The sequence below is a fragment of the Pan paniscus genome, chromosome 17, assembly GCF_029289425.2.
Source record: "Pan paniscus chromosome 17, NHGRI_mPanPan1-v2.0_pri, whole genome shotgun sequence".
In the NCBI taxonomy this organism is placed as follows: Eukaryota; Metazoa; Chordata; class Mammalia; order Primates; family Hominidae; genus Pan; species Pan paniscus.
In genome coordinates this window covers 80,625,732-80,642,904 of record NC_073266.2, presented here as the reverse complement: position 1 = coordinate 80,642,904, position 17,173 = coordinate 80,625,732, and the positions used below count along the sequence as shown (strand labels likewise).

At 41.9% G+C, this 17,173-nt stretch overlaps 1 protein-coding gene across 1 annotated transcript in view; it reads left to right on the top strand.

The window, feature by feature from the left end:
* BCL2 (BCL2 apoptosis regulator) overlaps positions 1-10,732 on the top strand; it is a 198,014-nt gene extending 187,282 nt beyond the window's left edge. The window contains exon 3 of the mRNA XM_034943915.3: positions 5,337-10,732. Coding sequence (XP_034799806.1) covers positions 5,337-5,471 — 135 coding nt within the window. The 3' untranslated portion in view covers positions 5,472-10,732. The remainder of the gene's footprint in view (positions 1-5,336) is intronic.
* The last annotated feature ends 6,441 nt before the right edge of the window (positions 10,733-17,173 follow it).

Genomic DNA, 17,173 nt, shown 5'->3' with positions numbered 1-17,173 from the left:
TTTTTTTCTGTTTGTAAACGCGCACATGTATATGTTAGGTTTTTACAGAAGTGGAATCATGTTTTGCTGACCGTTTTGTCCTGCTTTACTCAATATGACGTTAGGAACACAATTTCTTGCCAATAACTATAGGGTATGACTTTTAATGCTGAACAGCACTCCATCATGTGGACGCGCTGTCAGTCATCTATTTTCAGACGTTTGTTTCCAGGTTTATGCTATTATACATAATCTGTGCACTTTATTATTTTTCCAAAATAAATAACTGGAAGTGAAATTACTAACAAAAGCTTTTTAAAAGCCTTTTGATATGCATTACCAAATTCAAAAGGTGTCCATGTTTACCTTTACCTGGGCATAAGGGTTATTTTGGGACCCCCGCCCATATCCCCAACTGCATGCCATTCTTTTCAGCACTTAGAATTAACCTTCTCTTCCATTCTTGACAATCTGACCTTTTTAAAAAAAAATTCTCATTTTAGGTTTACGTGAAATTTCTCGAAGTGGACCAGGGGCGGTGGCTCATGCCTGTAATCCCAGCACTTTGGGAGGCCAAGGTGGGATGATCACTTGAGGCCAGGAGTTTGAGTCCAGCCTGGCCAACATGAAACCCTTTCTCTACTAAAAATACAAAAATTAGCCGGGCGTAGTAGAGGGTACCTGTAGTCCCAGTTACACGGGAGGCTGAGGCAGAAGAATTGCTTGAACCTGGGAGCCACTGCACTCCAGCCTGAGTGACAGTGGCTCCATCTCAAAAAAAAAAAAAAAAAAATTCTTGAAGGTTCTGAACGGAAAAGGAAAATGTTGGAGGATGGCTGCCTCCCAGGTGGGAGTGCTCCGTGGCCCGGAGGGGTAAGGACACCTTTGCTGAGTTTAGGAGTCTTGACCCTGGTCTGTTCCCGTCCACACCGACCTGGCCTGGTTCCAAACCTGCAGCAAGGCTGCGGCTGGGAGTTTAGCCATCCTGTCCCCTTGGGCCATCCCTGGGTGGAACTCAGATCCTCTGTGGCCTCTGAATTGGAAATTTATGGGGAAGCCATTGTGGACAGAGCCACCAGAGCTGAGGCCCTGCCCATCTCCTCCTCATAGGAGGAGCCGGTGCCAGCCTTTCCGTGTGAACCTGTGATCCGTGAAGTCGGGTAAGCCCTTGCCAGTTCTGACATGAGCAAGGGACACAGAGCTTCCTAAATATATAGACTGGGATTTTGTCCGAATCACATGACGACCCAGGTTTTCTTTTTCCCTCTTTGTTGCTTTTAATACATAAAATGAGCATGTGTTTATTTAAAACAGCTTTCAAACTTAAACAAATAATGACAGACTGTTCAAACAGACTTCGGAAATCGCCCCAATCAGGATGTTTGAAAAAGCAGGAAGACTTTCTACGAAAGAAGCTTTCAGGTCATTTTAGTCCCGAAGCCACAGGGTCTCCTTTGCTCTTTGGAATTGTAGAAGGGCAAAGTTTAGAGGCCAGCTCCAACCTCCAGGGGGTTAAATGACTTGCCCTCTAGCCCTACACTCTAATAATGTGTAAAGAAGGACAGATAGGTAGGCATTGTATTATCACTTCCCATCTTTGACCAGAACACGGGATGTATACATTTTAATTCATAATTCCTATAGAAATTACGGACTATCCTCAGATCGGAAAGCTAAGAGAGGAAATTGCTTCTGCAAAACGGCAGGCTCAGCAGAACTTCTTGGGGGAAGGGCAGGTTGAGTAGGTGCGGAGCAGGTCTGCAAGAGGACAGACAAGAGCAAGGTGTTTGTTCTGCCACGAGCTCACTTTCTGTATCCAATTTACAAATGGCTTTGAGTGACCTACGTTAATCTTCACAATAATGAATTTTATGGCTATGGATGAAGTAAATGAGGCTCGGGGCTGGGTTATCTGCTCAAGGTTATAAACTAATAAAATATCAAAGCCAGGGTTCACCCACACTCCTCCTCCAAGTCCCATGCCCTTCTCAGCCCCCTGGGATGGCAACAGCATCTCTGTGCTGAGGCTTTGGGCCAAGAGCTGCTAGTTTAGCTCATCTCACTCTAGAAATGACATTGTTCTGTGTAGTGCATATCAGAAATGGCCTGTTAGGTTCATGAGAAGCACTGTTATTTGTGTGGGGGTGAGGGTGGTGAGAGGGAATTATTCCAGCTCCGAGGAGGTGGGGATATTTGGGACAGCATTTCTTCTGCTCTCCGGCACTGTGTGCCAGGCCAACTGGGAGAAAATGCCAGCTGGAGTATGTCCCTGCATCCTCTGGTTTCCCAGGATGGCTTCAGGTCCAGAGAGGACAAATGATCGGGGGCTTAGTCTGGTTCAGATTTTGCCACACAAAACTCTGTTGATTACTAAAGGGATTCAGAGCCCGGCCACTGACCTTCTCAATGTCAAGCCAAATTGCAGACAACCTATTGCCAGTGCCCTGACAAATTTGGGGTGTCTTTTGGCTGGGCTGTTGGGGGTTTCAGCCTACCCATCCCTCAGAGAGAGAAGCATGGATGGGAGGACTAGTTGACATTTGCAGCCGTGTCTGTGATGTCTTGGGTTGCTCCCTGGAAGAGGCAGAGTTCCGGCTTGTGGAGAAGTCCTGACTCCTTCCTGCCCCACTGATCCCTGCTTATATGGAGAGGGGTGTGCATCTTGGCAGACAATCATGATTGTGCCTTAGCTCTGTGCTAAGAGCACTAAACACACATTTTATGTACGTCTATTGCCTCGCTTTTCTAACACTGAAATTTAGAAATGTTTAACAATAGATATTTAAAAAGAAGAAGAAAGCCCTTGCGCCCTCTCCTGGTAAAAGTTAACCAAGGACCTCCAAAGATGCAGAAGGCCCACTGGGTTAGCAGTCGCTGGTCTGGGCTAGCTGATTGTGCTGATTTGACCAATGCTGTTGACACACAGGATGGGTCATCTGTTCTTCTATGGTCTGTGATTACAGAGCATCTTATAAACCAGAGTTTCTCAGCCTCAGCCCTGTTAGCATTGGGGGGCTGCCCTGTGCATTGTGGGATGTTGAACAGCGTCCGCGGCCTCTGCCCACTAGATACCAGTAGCACCCTCACCCCAAATCATGACCACTAAAAATGCTTCCAAACATTGCCAAATGTCCCCTGGGGGGCAGGATCACTCTCAGTGTGACCCTCGCCCTAAATTCTTGCCTGCCTTTTGTAAAAGGTGGCATTGGTTGGAGGGCAATCCATGAGAGTGTGAGGATGGCTCAAGGCAAGCCCTTCATGATTTCTGGAAGCAATATTGATGACTGGTCAATTGAGGTCACTTCTAGGAGTTTGTTTCAAAAAAGCAACTGAACAAATAGACAAGAATTTATGTACAAAAATATATCATGATATTGTTTATAATAGCAAAAGTTTTAAACACTATAAACATGAATTTTTTAAAGTATGGCACATTTTATATGTCATGAAAATAATTGTATAAATCTATATTTAATAATGTGGAAAGTTACCCTAACAATGCTTTAAATCCTCATCAAGACTACCTCAGGATTCTCAGAGGTTGTTACATATAGAAGGAGTAATTTCAAACAGATTCATAAGCATTTGGGTAAAGCATTAAGCCAAAGACCAATGATTGTATTCAGAAAGCTTAAGTGAACAAACATTTACTACGCACCTATAGTGCACCAAGACCATGCCCAGCATGAGGGAGACAAAGAGAATCCCTGGTCCCACTGCTACAGCCCTTGCCCCAGAGAAAGGGAACCCCTCTGTGCACTGTGGGAGCCCCTCCCAACAGCGATGTCCAGGGTCATGGTATGTTACTGTTTCCTGTAATAACATTGTGTGCTTTGAGTCAGGGTTGTTGGGAATAATGTGGAACTATTCTCGTTTTCTTCTTCATCCTGAATAAATCAGAAGTAAAAAGAATTCATTTACTGATTTATATATTCAAATATTCATTCAGAAAGTTGTCCAAATACTCATTGGACCCAAATGTGAAACATAATCTCCCCAAAATCTAGGAAATGAGCAATTGGTGATTTGCTCAATCCAAGCCCATCCAGAGGGTGGACTTTGCTACAACACACTACAGACCCGACTTGAGATGGAGAGATAGGAATGGAAGGGAGACACCCTTTTTGTCTCTCAGGGACCTGCACATCCAGTGACACTCCCCTGATCTCCTGCCTTGTGAGATCCACAATTTGAGTAAATGCAGAGTTGTGGTCGTCCAGTCTAGCCACCCCCAAGAGAAACCCCCTGACAGCTCCCTTTCCCCAGGAGAACCTTGACCTTAGAGGCTGGCACTGCACCAGTCAAGGCTGCCCTTGGCCCCTCCACTGACTGAGCCCTTGACCGACCAAATGCTCTCACAGAGCTGCCATTAGCCAGGCCAGGGCATCAGCAGAGAGAAGGCTGCTGGTTTCTATCTGGGTTCAAAGCCTGGCTCTGCCATTTGTTAAAAAGTCTCTTATTCCCTGCGATTCTCAGCTTTTTCATCTTCAGAACAGAAACAAATAAAATAACTTCATAAGATTGGTACAAAGAATTAGCTGGATGAGAAAGCTCATGCCTTTAATCCCAGAACTTTGGGAGGCTGAGGCAGGAGAATCACTTGAGCCCAGGAGTTCAAGACCAGCCTAGAAAGTATAGTAAGACCCTATCTCTACAAAAAATTTAAAAATTAGCCAAGCGTGGTAATCCTAGGTACTCAGGAGGCGGAAGCAGGAGGATCACTCTTGAGTCCAACAGTTCGAGGCTGCAGTGGATCATGATTGCACCACTGCACTGCAGCCTGGGCAACAGAGCAAGACTCTTGTCTCTAAAAAAAAAAAGAAAGAAAGAAAAAGTTTGGTACAAAGACTAAAATAATGCATGTCAGACATTTGATACGATGTCAACACTCAATCGAGGAGTATGACGGTCATCATCATTGCTAGATTTTATTACTTTTATGGATGGGCATGCTAGCTAAAATTGCAAAACCTCTAATATTTTCTAACTGCCTCTGCTGTTTTTCTCCTCGGCCCTTAGCACTCTCTCCTACACCATGTGATAATTTCTATTGATTGCTGTCTATACTGTTCCACTAGATGGAAGCTTCGTGAAGTAGGAACTTTTAGTCTATTTTATGCACTGCTGTATCTCTAAGATGGCTGGCACGTAAATAGGGTCTCAATAAATATGCCTTGAATTAATGAAAACAGTGGTTTCTGAATCATGGCCTCCAAAGAGCATTTGCCTTTTCCCCTCTCACCCTTCTGAAGGTGCCCAGGCTGCCCTGGCAGGATGCCTCTTTCTCTGTGGGGTGGCATTCTCTGCTCTCTCTCTAATACTCTTTCTTTTTCTTCCCTCCTCTCCCCCAACTGCAGGATGCCTTTGTGGAACTGTACGGCCCCAGCATGCGGCCTCTGTTTGATTTCTCCTGGCTGTCTCTGAAGACTCTGCTCAGTTTGGCCCTGGTGGGAGCTTGCATCACCCTGGGTGCCTATCTGGGCCACAAGTGAAGTCAACACGCCTGCCCCAAACAAATATGCAAAAGGTTCACTAAAGCAGTAGAAATAATATGCATTGTCAGTGATGTACCATGAAACAAAGCTGCAGGCTGTTTAAGAAAAAATAACACACATATAAACATAACACACACAGACAGACACACACACACACACAACAATTAACAGTCTTCAGGCAAAACGTCGAATCAGCTATTTACTGCCAAAGGGAAATATCATTTATTTTTTACATTATTAAGAAAAAAAGATTTATTTATTTAAGACAGTCCCATCAAAACTCCTGTCTTTGGAAATCCGACCACTAATTGCCAAGCACCGCTTCGTGTGGCTCCACCTGGATGTTCTGTGCCTGTAAACACAGATTCGCTTTCCATGTTGTTGGCCGGATCACCATCTGAAGAGCAGACGGATGGAAAAAGGACCTGATCATTGGGGAAGCTGGCTTTCTGGCTGCTGGAGGCTGGGGAGAAGGTGTTCATTCACTTGTATTTCTTTGCCCTGGGGGCTGTGATATTAACAGAGGGAGGGTTCCTGTGGGGGGAAGTCCATGCCTCCCTGGCCTGAAGAAGAGACTCTTTGCATATGACTCACATGATGCATACCTGGTGGGAGGAAAAGAGTTGGGAACTTCAGATGGACCTAGTACCCACTGAGATTTCCACGCCGAAGGACAGCGATGGGAAAAATGCCCTTAAGTCATAGGAAAGTATTTTTTTAAGCTACCAATTGTGCCGAGAAAAGCATTTTAGCAATTTATACAATATCATCCAGTACCTTAAGCCCTGATCGTGTATATTCATATATTTTGGATACGCACCCCCAACTCCCAATACTGGTTCTGTCTGAGTAAGAAACAGAATCCTCTGGAACTTGAGGAAGTGAACATTTCGGTGACTTCCGCATCAGGAAGGCTAGAGTTACCCAGAGCATCAGGCCGCCACAAGTGCCTGCTTATAGGAGACCGAAGTCCGCAGAACCTGCCTGTGTCCCAGCTTGGAGGCCTGGTCCTGGAACTGAGCCTGGGCCCTCACTGGCCTCCTCCAGGGATGATCAACAGGGCAGTGTGGTCTCCGAATGTCTGGAAGCTGATGGAGCTCAGAATTCCACTGTCAAGAAAGAGCAATAGAGGGGCGTGGCTGGGCCTGTCACCCTGGGGCCCTCCAGGTAGGCCCGTTTTCACGTGGAGCATGAGAGCCACGACCCTTCTTAAGACATGTATCACTGTAGAGGGAAGGAACAGAGGCCCTGGGCCCTTCCTATCAGAAGGACATGGTGAAGGCTGGGAACGTGAGGAGAGGCAATGGCCACGGCCCATTTTGGCCGTAGCACATGGCACGTTGGCTGTGTGGCCTTGGCCCACCTGTGAGTTTAAAGCAAGGCTTTAAGTGACTTTGGAGAGGGTCACAAATCCTAAAGGAAGCATTGAAGTGAGGTGTCATGGATTAATTGACCTCTGTCTATGGAATTACATGTAAAACATTATCTTGTCACTGTAGTTTGGTTTTATTTGAAAACCTGACAGAAAAAAAAAGTTCCAGGTGTGGAATATGGGGGTTATCTGTATATCCTGGGGCATTAAAAAAAAATCAATGGTGGGGAACTATAAAGAAGTAGCAAAAGAAGTGACATCTTCAGCAAATAAACTAGGAAATTTTTTTTCTTCCAGTTTAGAATCAGCCTTGAAACATTGATGGAATAACTCTGTGGCATTATTGCATTATATACCATTTATCTGTATTAACTTTGGAATGTACTCTGTTCAATGTTTAATGCTGTGGTTGATATTTCGAAAGCTGCTTTAAAAAAATACATGCATCTCAGCGTTTTTTTGTTTTTAATTGTATTTAGTTATGGCCTATACACTATTTGTGAGCAAAAGTGATCATTTTCTGTTTGAGATTTTTATCTCTTGATTCTTCAAAAGCATTCTGAGAAGGTGAGATAAGCCCTGCGTCTCAGCTACCTAAGAAAAACCTGGATGTCACTGGCCACTGAGGAGCTTTGTTTCAACCAAGTCATGTGCATTTCCACGTCAACAGAATTGTTTATTGTGACAGTTATATCTGTTGTCCCTTTGACCTTGTTTCTTGAAGGTTTCCTCGTCCCTGGGCAATTCCGCATTTAATTCATGGTATTCAGGATTACATGCATGTTTGGTTAAACCCATGAGATTCATTCAGTTAAAAATCCAGATGGGGAATGACCAGCAGATTCAAATCTATGGTGGTTTGACCTTTAGAGAGTTGCTTTACGTGGCCTGTTTCAACACAGACCCACCCAGAGCCCTCCTGCCCTCCTTCCGCGGGGGCTTTCTCATGGCTGTCCTTCAGGGTCTTCCTGAAATGCAGTGGTGCTTACGCTCCACCAAGAAAGCAGGAAACCTGTGGTATGAAGCCAGGCCTCCCCGGCGGGCCTCAGGGAACAGAATGATCAGACCTTTGAATGATTCTAATTTTTAAGCAAAATATTATTTTATGAAAGGTTTACATTGTCAAAGTGATGAATATGGAATATCCAATCCTGTGCTGCTATCCTGCCAAAATCATTTTAATGGAGTCGGTTTGCAGTATGCTCCACGTGGTAAGATCCTCCAAGCTGCTTTAGAAGTAACAATGAAGAACGTGGACATTTTTAATATAAAGCCTGTTTTGTCTTTTGTTGTTGTTCAAACGGGATTCACAGAGTATTTGAAAAATGTATATATATTAAGAGGTCATGGGGGCTAATTGCTGGCTGGCTGCCTTTTGCTGTGGGGTTTTGTTACCTGGTTTTAATAACAGTAAATGTGCCCAGCCTCTTGGCCCCAGAACTGTACAGTATTGTGGCTGCACTTGCTCTAAGAGTAGTTGATGTTGCATTTTCCTTATTGTTAAAAACATGTTAGAAGCAATGAATGTATATAAAAGCCTCAACTAGTCATTTTTTTCTCCTCTTCTTTTTTTTCATTATATCTAATTATTTTGCAGTTGGGCAACAGAGAACCATCCCTATTTTGTATTGAAGAGGGATTCACATCTGCATCTTAACTGCTCTTTATGAATGAAAAAACAGTCCTCTGTATGTACTCCTCTTTACACTGGCCAGGGTCAGAGTTAAATAGAGTATACGCACTTTCCAAATTGGGGACAAGGGCTCTAAAAAAAGCCCCAAAAGGAGAAGAACATCTGAGAACCTCCTCGGCCCTCCCAGTCCCTCGCTGCACAAATACTCCGAAAGAGAGGCCAGAATGACAGCTGACAGGGTCTATGGCCATCGGGTCGTCTCCGAAGATTTTGCAGGGGCAGAAAACTCTGGCAGGCTTAAGATGTGGATTAAAGTCACAGAATTAAGGAAGCACCTCAATTTAGTTCAAACATTCTCTCCACAGCTCACTTACCTCTCTGTGTTCAGATGTGGCCTTCCATTTATATGTGATCTTTGTTTTATTAGTAAATGCTTATCATCTAAAGATGTAGCTCTGGCCCAGTGGGAAAAATTAGGAAGTGATTATAAATCGAGAGGAGTTATAATAATCAAGATTAAATGTAAATAATTAGGGCAATCCCAACACATGTCTAGCTTTCACCTCCAGGATCTATTGAGTGAACAGAATTGCAAATAGTCTCTATTTGTAATTAAACTTATCCTAAAACAAATAGTTTATAAATGTGAACTTAAACTCTAATTCCAATTGTACTTTTAAGGCAGTGGCTGTTTTTAGACTTTCTTATCACTTATAGTTAGTAATGTACACCTACTCTATCAGAGAAAAACAGGAAAGGCTCGAAATACAAGCCATTCTAAGGAAATTAGGGAGTCAGTTGAAATTCTATTCTGATCTTATTCTGTGGTGTCTTTTGCAGCCCAGACAAATGTGGTTACACACTTTTTAAGAAATACAATTCTACATTGTCAAGCTTATGAAGGTTCCAATCAGATCTTTATTGTTATTCAATTTGGATCTTTCAGGGATTTTTTTTTTTAATTATTATGGGACAAAGGACATTTGTTGGAGGGGTGGGAGGGAGGAAGAATTTTTAAATGTAAAACATTCCCAAGTTTGGATCAGGGAGTTGGAAGTTTTCGGAATAACCAGAACTAAGGGTATGAAGGACCTGTATTGGGGTCGATGTGATGCCTCTGCGAAGAACCTTATGTGACAAATGAGAAACATTTTGAAGTTTGTGGTACGACATTTAGATTCCAGAGACATCAGCATGGCTCAAAGTGCAGCTCCGTTTGGCAGTGCAATGGTATAAATTTCAAGCTGGATATGTCTAATGGGTATTTAAACAATAAATGTGCAGTTTTAACAGGATATTTAATGACAACCTTCTGGTTGGTAGGGACATCTGTTTCTAAATGTTTATTATGTACAATACAGAAAAAAATTTTATAAAATTAAGCAATGTGAAACTGAATTGGAAAGTGATAATACAAGTCCTTTAGTCTTACCCAGTGAATCATTCTGTTCCATGTCTTTGGACAACCATGACCTTGGACAATCATGAAATATGCATCTCACTGGATGCAAAGAAAATCAGATGGAGCATGAATGGTACTGTACCGGTTCATCTGGACTGCCCCAGAAAAATAACTTCAAGCCAACATCCTATCAACAACAAGGTTGTTCTGCATACCAAGCTGAGCACAGAAGATGGGAACACTGGTGGAGGATGGAAAGGCTGGCTCAATCAAGAAAATTCTGAGACTATTAATAAATAAGACTGTAGTGTAGATACTGAGTAAATCCATGCACCTAAACCTTTTGGAAAATCTGCCGTGGGCCCTCCAGATAGCTCATTTCATTAAGTTTTTCCCTCCAAGGTAGAATTTGCAAGAGTGACAGTGGATTGCATTTCTTTTGGGGAAGCTTTCTTTTGGTGGTTTTGTTTATTATACCTTCTTAAGTTTTCAACCAAGGTTTGCTTTTGTTTTGAGTTACTGGGGATATTTTTGTTTTAAATAAAAATAAGTGTACAATAAGTGTTTTTGTATTGAAAGCTTTTGTTATCAAGATTTTCATACTTTTACCTTCCACGGCTCTTTTTAAGATTGATACTTTTAAGGGGTGGCTGATATCCTGCAACACTGTACACATAAAAAATATGGTAAGGATACTTTACATGGCTAAGGTAAAGTAAGTCTCCAGTTGGCCACCATTAGCTATAATGGCACTTTGTTTGTGTTGTTGGAAAAAGTCACATTGCCGTTAAACTTTCCTTGTCTGTCTAGTTAATATTGTGAAGAAAAATAAAGTACAGTGTGAGATACTGGTTGTGCCTGGAATTGTTTATAATGTGTTAACATGATTTTGCCCTGCCATTCATCATCATTACACAAGACTTTGAAAAGCCTTCTTAACAAGCCAGTAAAATCACCAGGACCCTACTCTAATGAAGCCCTCAGGGACCAGGCTAAGGGATTGCCTTACAGGTGAAACCACCTTAGAAGGAGACTCTTGTTTCTTGGTAATAACCCTCCTGGTTAGGTACAAGATAGACCAGTCTTGAGTTCTACTCCCTGGGAGAGCTACTGTTGCTGTTGAGTGTGTTCTTCCATATAGACCAGAGATCCCAGCCTCTGCAATTTATAAGATGAAATGTGTATGAAAAAGAGGGAAATAAGCTGAAAGTTCTGTTTTGAAGTCAACATTTTTAGATGGAACCAAAGCAGCTACTTGCTTTGGAGCAGGTGAACCCTAAATGGCAAGGGATCTGATGTTTCCCACTGGGTTCAGGTCCTGATACCCTAATCCTCAACCCTTCAAGTCACATCACTTAGACTCAATTAAAAGGACTCTGATAGTAGCATTCATCTGTTGAACACCTGCTGGATACAACACTGTATGCATGCTACCTTTTGCTCTCAAACCTTGCAAGGTAGGTATTGGCCTCTTGTATTTTGTAGGAGATAACTGAGACTCAAGACGTTGAAACTATATGCCCAAGTTCTCAATAATCATAAATTACATAGGCAGTATTTGAGCCCTGGTGTGGCTGACTCCAAGGTCCATACTCCATCCTTTGAATCGGTAGCCTCCAAATTGCTGCACTTGGAACCATGGTGGCACAGCCTTCCCAAGGAGTACCCAGGCATGGGATGTTTAGAAGAATCAATGTTCTCAACACCCATGGGTACTCCTTCATAAACCGATTTCCGTGAGTACACCCCTGAGTTCAGACAACTCTCCTCACTCTCCCCTTTCACAATCATCTGTCACACTTCTCAGAAGAGGGACACACTCCTCCCTCTGTCTGAATCTAACTGTGATGCCCTGCGGTACTGAGTGTCTCATACTGGCCCGGAGAGCTGACTGTGTGCCTGTCATCCCAAGCGTGTGTCAGTGAAGTCAGGTTAGTGGCTTGAAATTGGCCTTGGTGGCCGGGTGCGGTGGCTCACGCCTGTAATCCCAGCATTTTGGGAGGCCGAGGCCAGCGGATCATGAGGTCAAGAGTTTGAGACCAGCCTGGCCAACGTGGTGAAACGCCATCTCTACTAAAAATACAAAAACTAGCAGGGTGTGGTGGTGGGCACCTGTAATCCCAGCTACTCGGGAGGCTGAGGCAGGAGAATTGCTTGAAACCAGTAGGTGGAGGTTGCAGTGAGCTGAGATCGCACCATTGTACTCCAGCCTGGGTGACAGAGCAAAACATGAACATTAAAAAAAAAAAAGAAAAAGAAAAAAAGAAAAAAAAAATTGGTTGTGGTGGAAGCCTTTATACCATGTAAACGAACAAAAGCTATAAAGCAGGGCTTTCTTTTCTTTGCCTTTTTCTTTTTTCCCCAGAGAGTGAATTTACCTACACACCACTGGGCATGGCCCTGGAGTGTTAGAATTCTTGGGTTACTGAAAGGCATGATTTGAAATCCTGGAGCTATATTGGACTGTAATGACTGGGGAGCAAATCTTTTTGGAAACTGGTTTTCCAATTCTTTGCTTTCAACAAAGTTGAAAGAGTTTCTAGTGAAGACAGCCGATAGATTTTTTAATGTGACTTTTGAATATACCAGAAATTCAAAGAGTTGAATAACGTTGCTATAACAAAACTCTTTCCAATCTCATGTAGTTGTTATGTGAACAGCCCTCCTCAGAGCTTATATCCATAAAGATAAAAAACAAGAATAGACTCAGTGGTGAACACTAGTTCCCTCTAGCATTATGTAGTTTTTATTTATGTTTATGTGTCTTTCTGGGGATGGAGGAGAGAGGGAATAAACTAGTCCCATCTCTTTTAAGAGATTTATTTCCAATAAAATTTAAATTTTATACTTAATAATTATTTGTCAAAATTGTAATATATTTGTGCATTTTTATGAGTTGGGTAATAGTAATTGTATACTCAACTCAGGAACACAAAAAACCTTATGGTCACAAAAATTTACAGATTTGCTATAGATGATTCTGAGGTCAATCAATTTTAAGAAATTGTAAGTTGTAAATTTAGTCGTAAGAAATATTATATTAGGATAAAATGAGAGGCAGAATTATGAATTTGAGGAGAAGAAAAAGAAATGTAAAATGTCCAAGTGTCAAAAAGTAACTCCTATATTTTTCATGTAGGGTATTGAGTATCATGCCAGTATGGTATTTCGATTCCAATGGATATCGTTTGAAAATGATGTAACAAATTTATTTTTTAAATGTGAATTCTTAAAATAACTTGTCAGACAAACTTGTTATTAGCCTGTGTCAGAATTCTATTTCAGACTGGCCTCAAGAGAAGAGGCTCCCAGCAAGCCAGCCAATTCAGTGATTCTTTTTTGGAAGAGACACAAACAGAAAAAAGAAATGGCACCACAACAGAAGAACAGCTCGAGACTGGTTGACGTGGTTTAGATAGCTGAGTGGAGACCCTGACTTCTCAGCAGTTCTTAATCCCATTAAAGTTTATCCAGAAATTACCCAAGCATTTTATCAGGAATCATAATTACTTCATGGAAGGGGTTACAAATGACATCATACAAAAAAGTTCTGCCACAGACAGTTTGGGAACAATTTTCTTTCTTATGCTATTAAACAGTGCATTGGAAATTATATCCTTAGCAACTATTGACATTTAAATTTAAAAAATGAACCGTCATACATGGGCAAGCGTGGTATATGTCTTTCAAACTGCTGACAAGGGGGCCTTCTGTCAAGTTGGGGTGGCACATCGGCTGATTCATCAGAAGACCCCTTCCCAGAAGCCCCTCCAGGCACTCCTCTGGACTTTATTGGAAACTGAAAAGCAGATACTACCCAGCGGAGTATTTTATTTAAATTAATCTTTCTGTCAGCACCAAGGAAACAAGTAATTGGATAAAAATAATAGTTGTAATAATTACTCAGTCTGGGAACAAAAAGTAAAGCCTTAAGGTCACTAAAAATGCATTTAAATGCATAAGCTTAATCTTGGCTGTAGAAAAGTATGAAAAGCTAATCAATTTTAAATGTTAACATTAAGAAATCTCATCTGGGATAAAATGGGGGTGAAAATGTGAATTTGAGGAGAGAAAGTGCCAAATTTCCAAGTGTTAAAAAAGAACTTGTTTCTGTATGTTTTATGTAGACGGTTTTCAATTATCAAACCATTGTGGTACGTAGCTTCCATTGTATACATTTTTAAAGTGATATAAAACAAATCTGGTTGCGATTCCTATCAACATAGGCATGAGCCACTGCGCTCAGCCCTGTTTGTTTTTGTGCTGGTTCCTTTGTGAAAGTTCTGCTGTTGAAGTGCTCCAGGACTCTACCCTCAAAACCCTCTACAATCCCACATTTACTGGAAGAGGAGAGAAGGCAATGGATTTAGTCACCCTTTTTTGGTGTCCCACCACACACTGCCACCAAGTGGAGGACGGCATCTCAGGTCCCTGGCAACCTCATACTAAGAACGGAGGATTTGCCAGACAGGACCATTTCTGGGCCAATTTGGCCATTCAGCAATTCTTTTTGGAAGAGATACATACACAAAAAACTATTCAACTGTATGCAAATGTATACAAACTGTAAATGTATACAATGGGAATCTAAGTCCCTCAATGATTTAACACTCAAACACCATCTACATGGAAAACACAGAAACAAGTTTTCTTGTAACAGAAATTTGACATTGTTTCTTTTAATCCTCAAATTTACATTTTTTACCCCTCTCCCCCTATTTAATTTTGGGTGCTATTTTTTAATGTTTAAAGTTGATTAGCTTCTCTACTTTGCTACATATGTCTCTTTGGTTACTAACACCACTCTCAAGGGATCTTCCTTGGCAAAGCATGGGCCATCTGCCCTGGTGAGTTCAAAGATGACTGCTGGGTTTTTTGCCCAAACAACTGAGTGGATAGTGGTGTCATTTATTGAATTAGAAAAGGATTGAGAAAGTGAGGTGAGTGAGGATCAGATCTGGTGGAGGAGAATCAAGAGAAAACGCTTGTCAGTTGATAACTCCATCCTGTATCTCTCCTGAGTGCCAGACTCATGTCTAAGTCTCCTCTTGAATAGATAGTAGGGGTCTCAATCTCGATACAGAACTTCAATCAGTCATCAGCATATGGATAGTATATAGACATGGATTTGTGTGACATTTCCTGTGGAAGGAGACAGTAGGTGAGGGTAGGGTCCTGGAGCACTTCCAACAGCAGAACTTTCACAAAGGAACCAGCACAAAAAGAGGGCTGGGTGTGGTGGCTCATGCCTGTAACCCCAGCACTTTGGGGGGCCAAGGAGGGAGGATCAATTGAGCTCAGGAGTTTGAGACCAGTCTGGGAAACATAGTTCGACCATATCGCTACAAAAATAAATAAATAAATAAAAATTTTAAAAGAGAAGGATGTCTAAGGAAGTAGGAAGCCTTCTATTATGATTACCGTGTCATCATCTTACTTGAATCTCACAGGAATTTCACGAAGTAGATGTTATTATTCCCATTGTCCAGATGTAGAAAATGAGGCTAAGAGAGGTACATTAGTTAAGGTAGACTAAATTAGGCTGCAATAACAAATAAACCTCCAAATATAAGTACCTCGACAAAGAGATGTACGCTCATGCCATAATCTAATGTAGGTTGGGAAACTCTTCCTGAGAACCTCTTATCCAGGAAGTGACTGAAGAACCCAACCTCTTTCTATTTTGTGATGCCATCATCTTCAACAGGAGGTTCACAAACACCTGAAGCTGTCAAAACAGCAAATGCAAAGACAGTAAAATATCTCTCAATGGGTTTTGCTCCTTCATGCTGAATGTCCCAGCCATTTACAAGCCTTCATTATCCTAGTTGCCCCCATTTGAATGCACTTAATTTTTCGACATCCCTTTAGAAGATGACACCAAATGAATATCATTCCCTGGTCAGCAGCTGTCCTGTCCCAAGTGCTTTGGGGCTACTCCCTTCCTAGCCTGGAAGCCACATCTTAGTGACAGGGATCAGAGCCACATTCATGTTTTACCCAGTGTTCTGTATTGTTGTCTGTTACATTGAGATTGACATTAACCCCAGCTCTTTTTTTTTTTCATGAACCACTAGGATGCCTGTGAAAATTTACACAATTGATTTCTTTTAGCACAAACTCAAGTCTTGACACCTCTGTAAAATTTCATTTTCTTGGTCTCTGCCCTCCATGCCAAGCCATGTGAACATTCTGAGTCTCAATTCTTACCTGTGTCTCATTATCTAGCCCTCCAAATTTGTGTCGTCTACAGATCTGATAAGACAGTCTTCTACACCTTTGTCTAAGTCTTTGATAAAATTACAAAACAGGTCAAGGCCAAAAATAGAGCCCTGTGCTGTTCTCCAAATAGCTCTCCATCAAACACAGACTGTAATTTCTTCTTTTTATCTTTTTGCACTTCATAATTTGCTGAATAAAGGCAAAAGAAAGAGCCAAGTCTTCTTCTTTCTCTATATCATCTGTAAATATCTGTGCCTGTTTGTATTCTTTTTGTTGCAAACATATGCAAAAATTCCTTTTTGTTATTTTGCATTAAAAAATGGTAGCTCATTGCCCACCTTACCATACTTGTCATTAGTTTTTTCTGTCTGTCTGTCTGTATCCTGAATCACAGCTATCTCAGCCCACATCCACAATGAAAGCCATAGCCCCAAAGCAATCAGGCCCTGTTCTTTTCTCTCACTGCCTATAGCAGGTGACTTGACTTTAATTACAGACTCCTTTCAGAGTCTCCTACAGCTCCTCCATGGACCCCACAACAAGAATCTCAGAGGGTGACTGTCAAAAACTCTGAAAGGCCTGAGTTTTTCCCTACTTGCAAGTTATCAAGTCAGTCGGCCACAATTTTATGGATGCTGGTTGAAAACTAACACTCCTGGGGTCAGATTACTCAGTAATTGCAGTTGCCAGAGTTATCAGCATATTTAAGTGGGGTCCCCAAGCCCCAATTCTCTCAGGAAAATGTGGATAGGACAGACACAATGAGTCATAATATAGGAGAAGTCTGAATTTAGGGAGCTTGAATCTTCTGTATTAGGCAGTAAGCATGTCTGCCTTTTGTTCTGGAAAGAGATATTATCTCTGTGTTCCAAAGCTGTTCGCTATATACGTGTTTTTGAAAAGAGTCCAGAACAGAGCAATCAGCACCTTACTTACAACATAGACAGAAACATGAGAGATCCATGGAGAATTATCCATCAGCAGTGACACAGGACAAGTCTACTCTTGTTGCATGTGAGGTGATCAAATGCAATGACAGCAAAATATATCCTTATAGGCATTGCTCTATG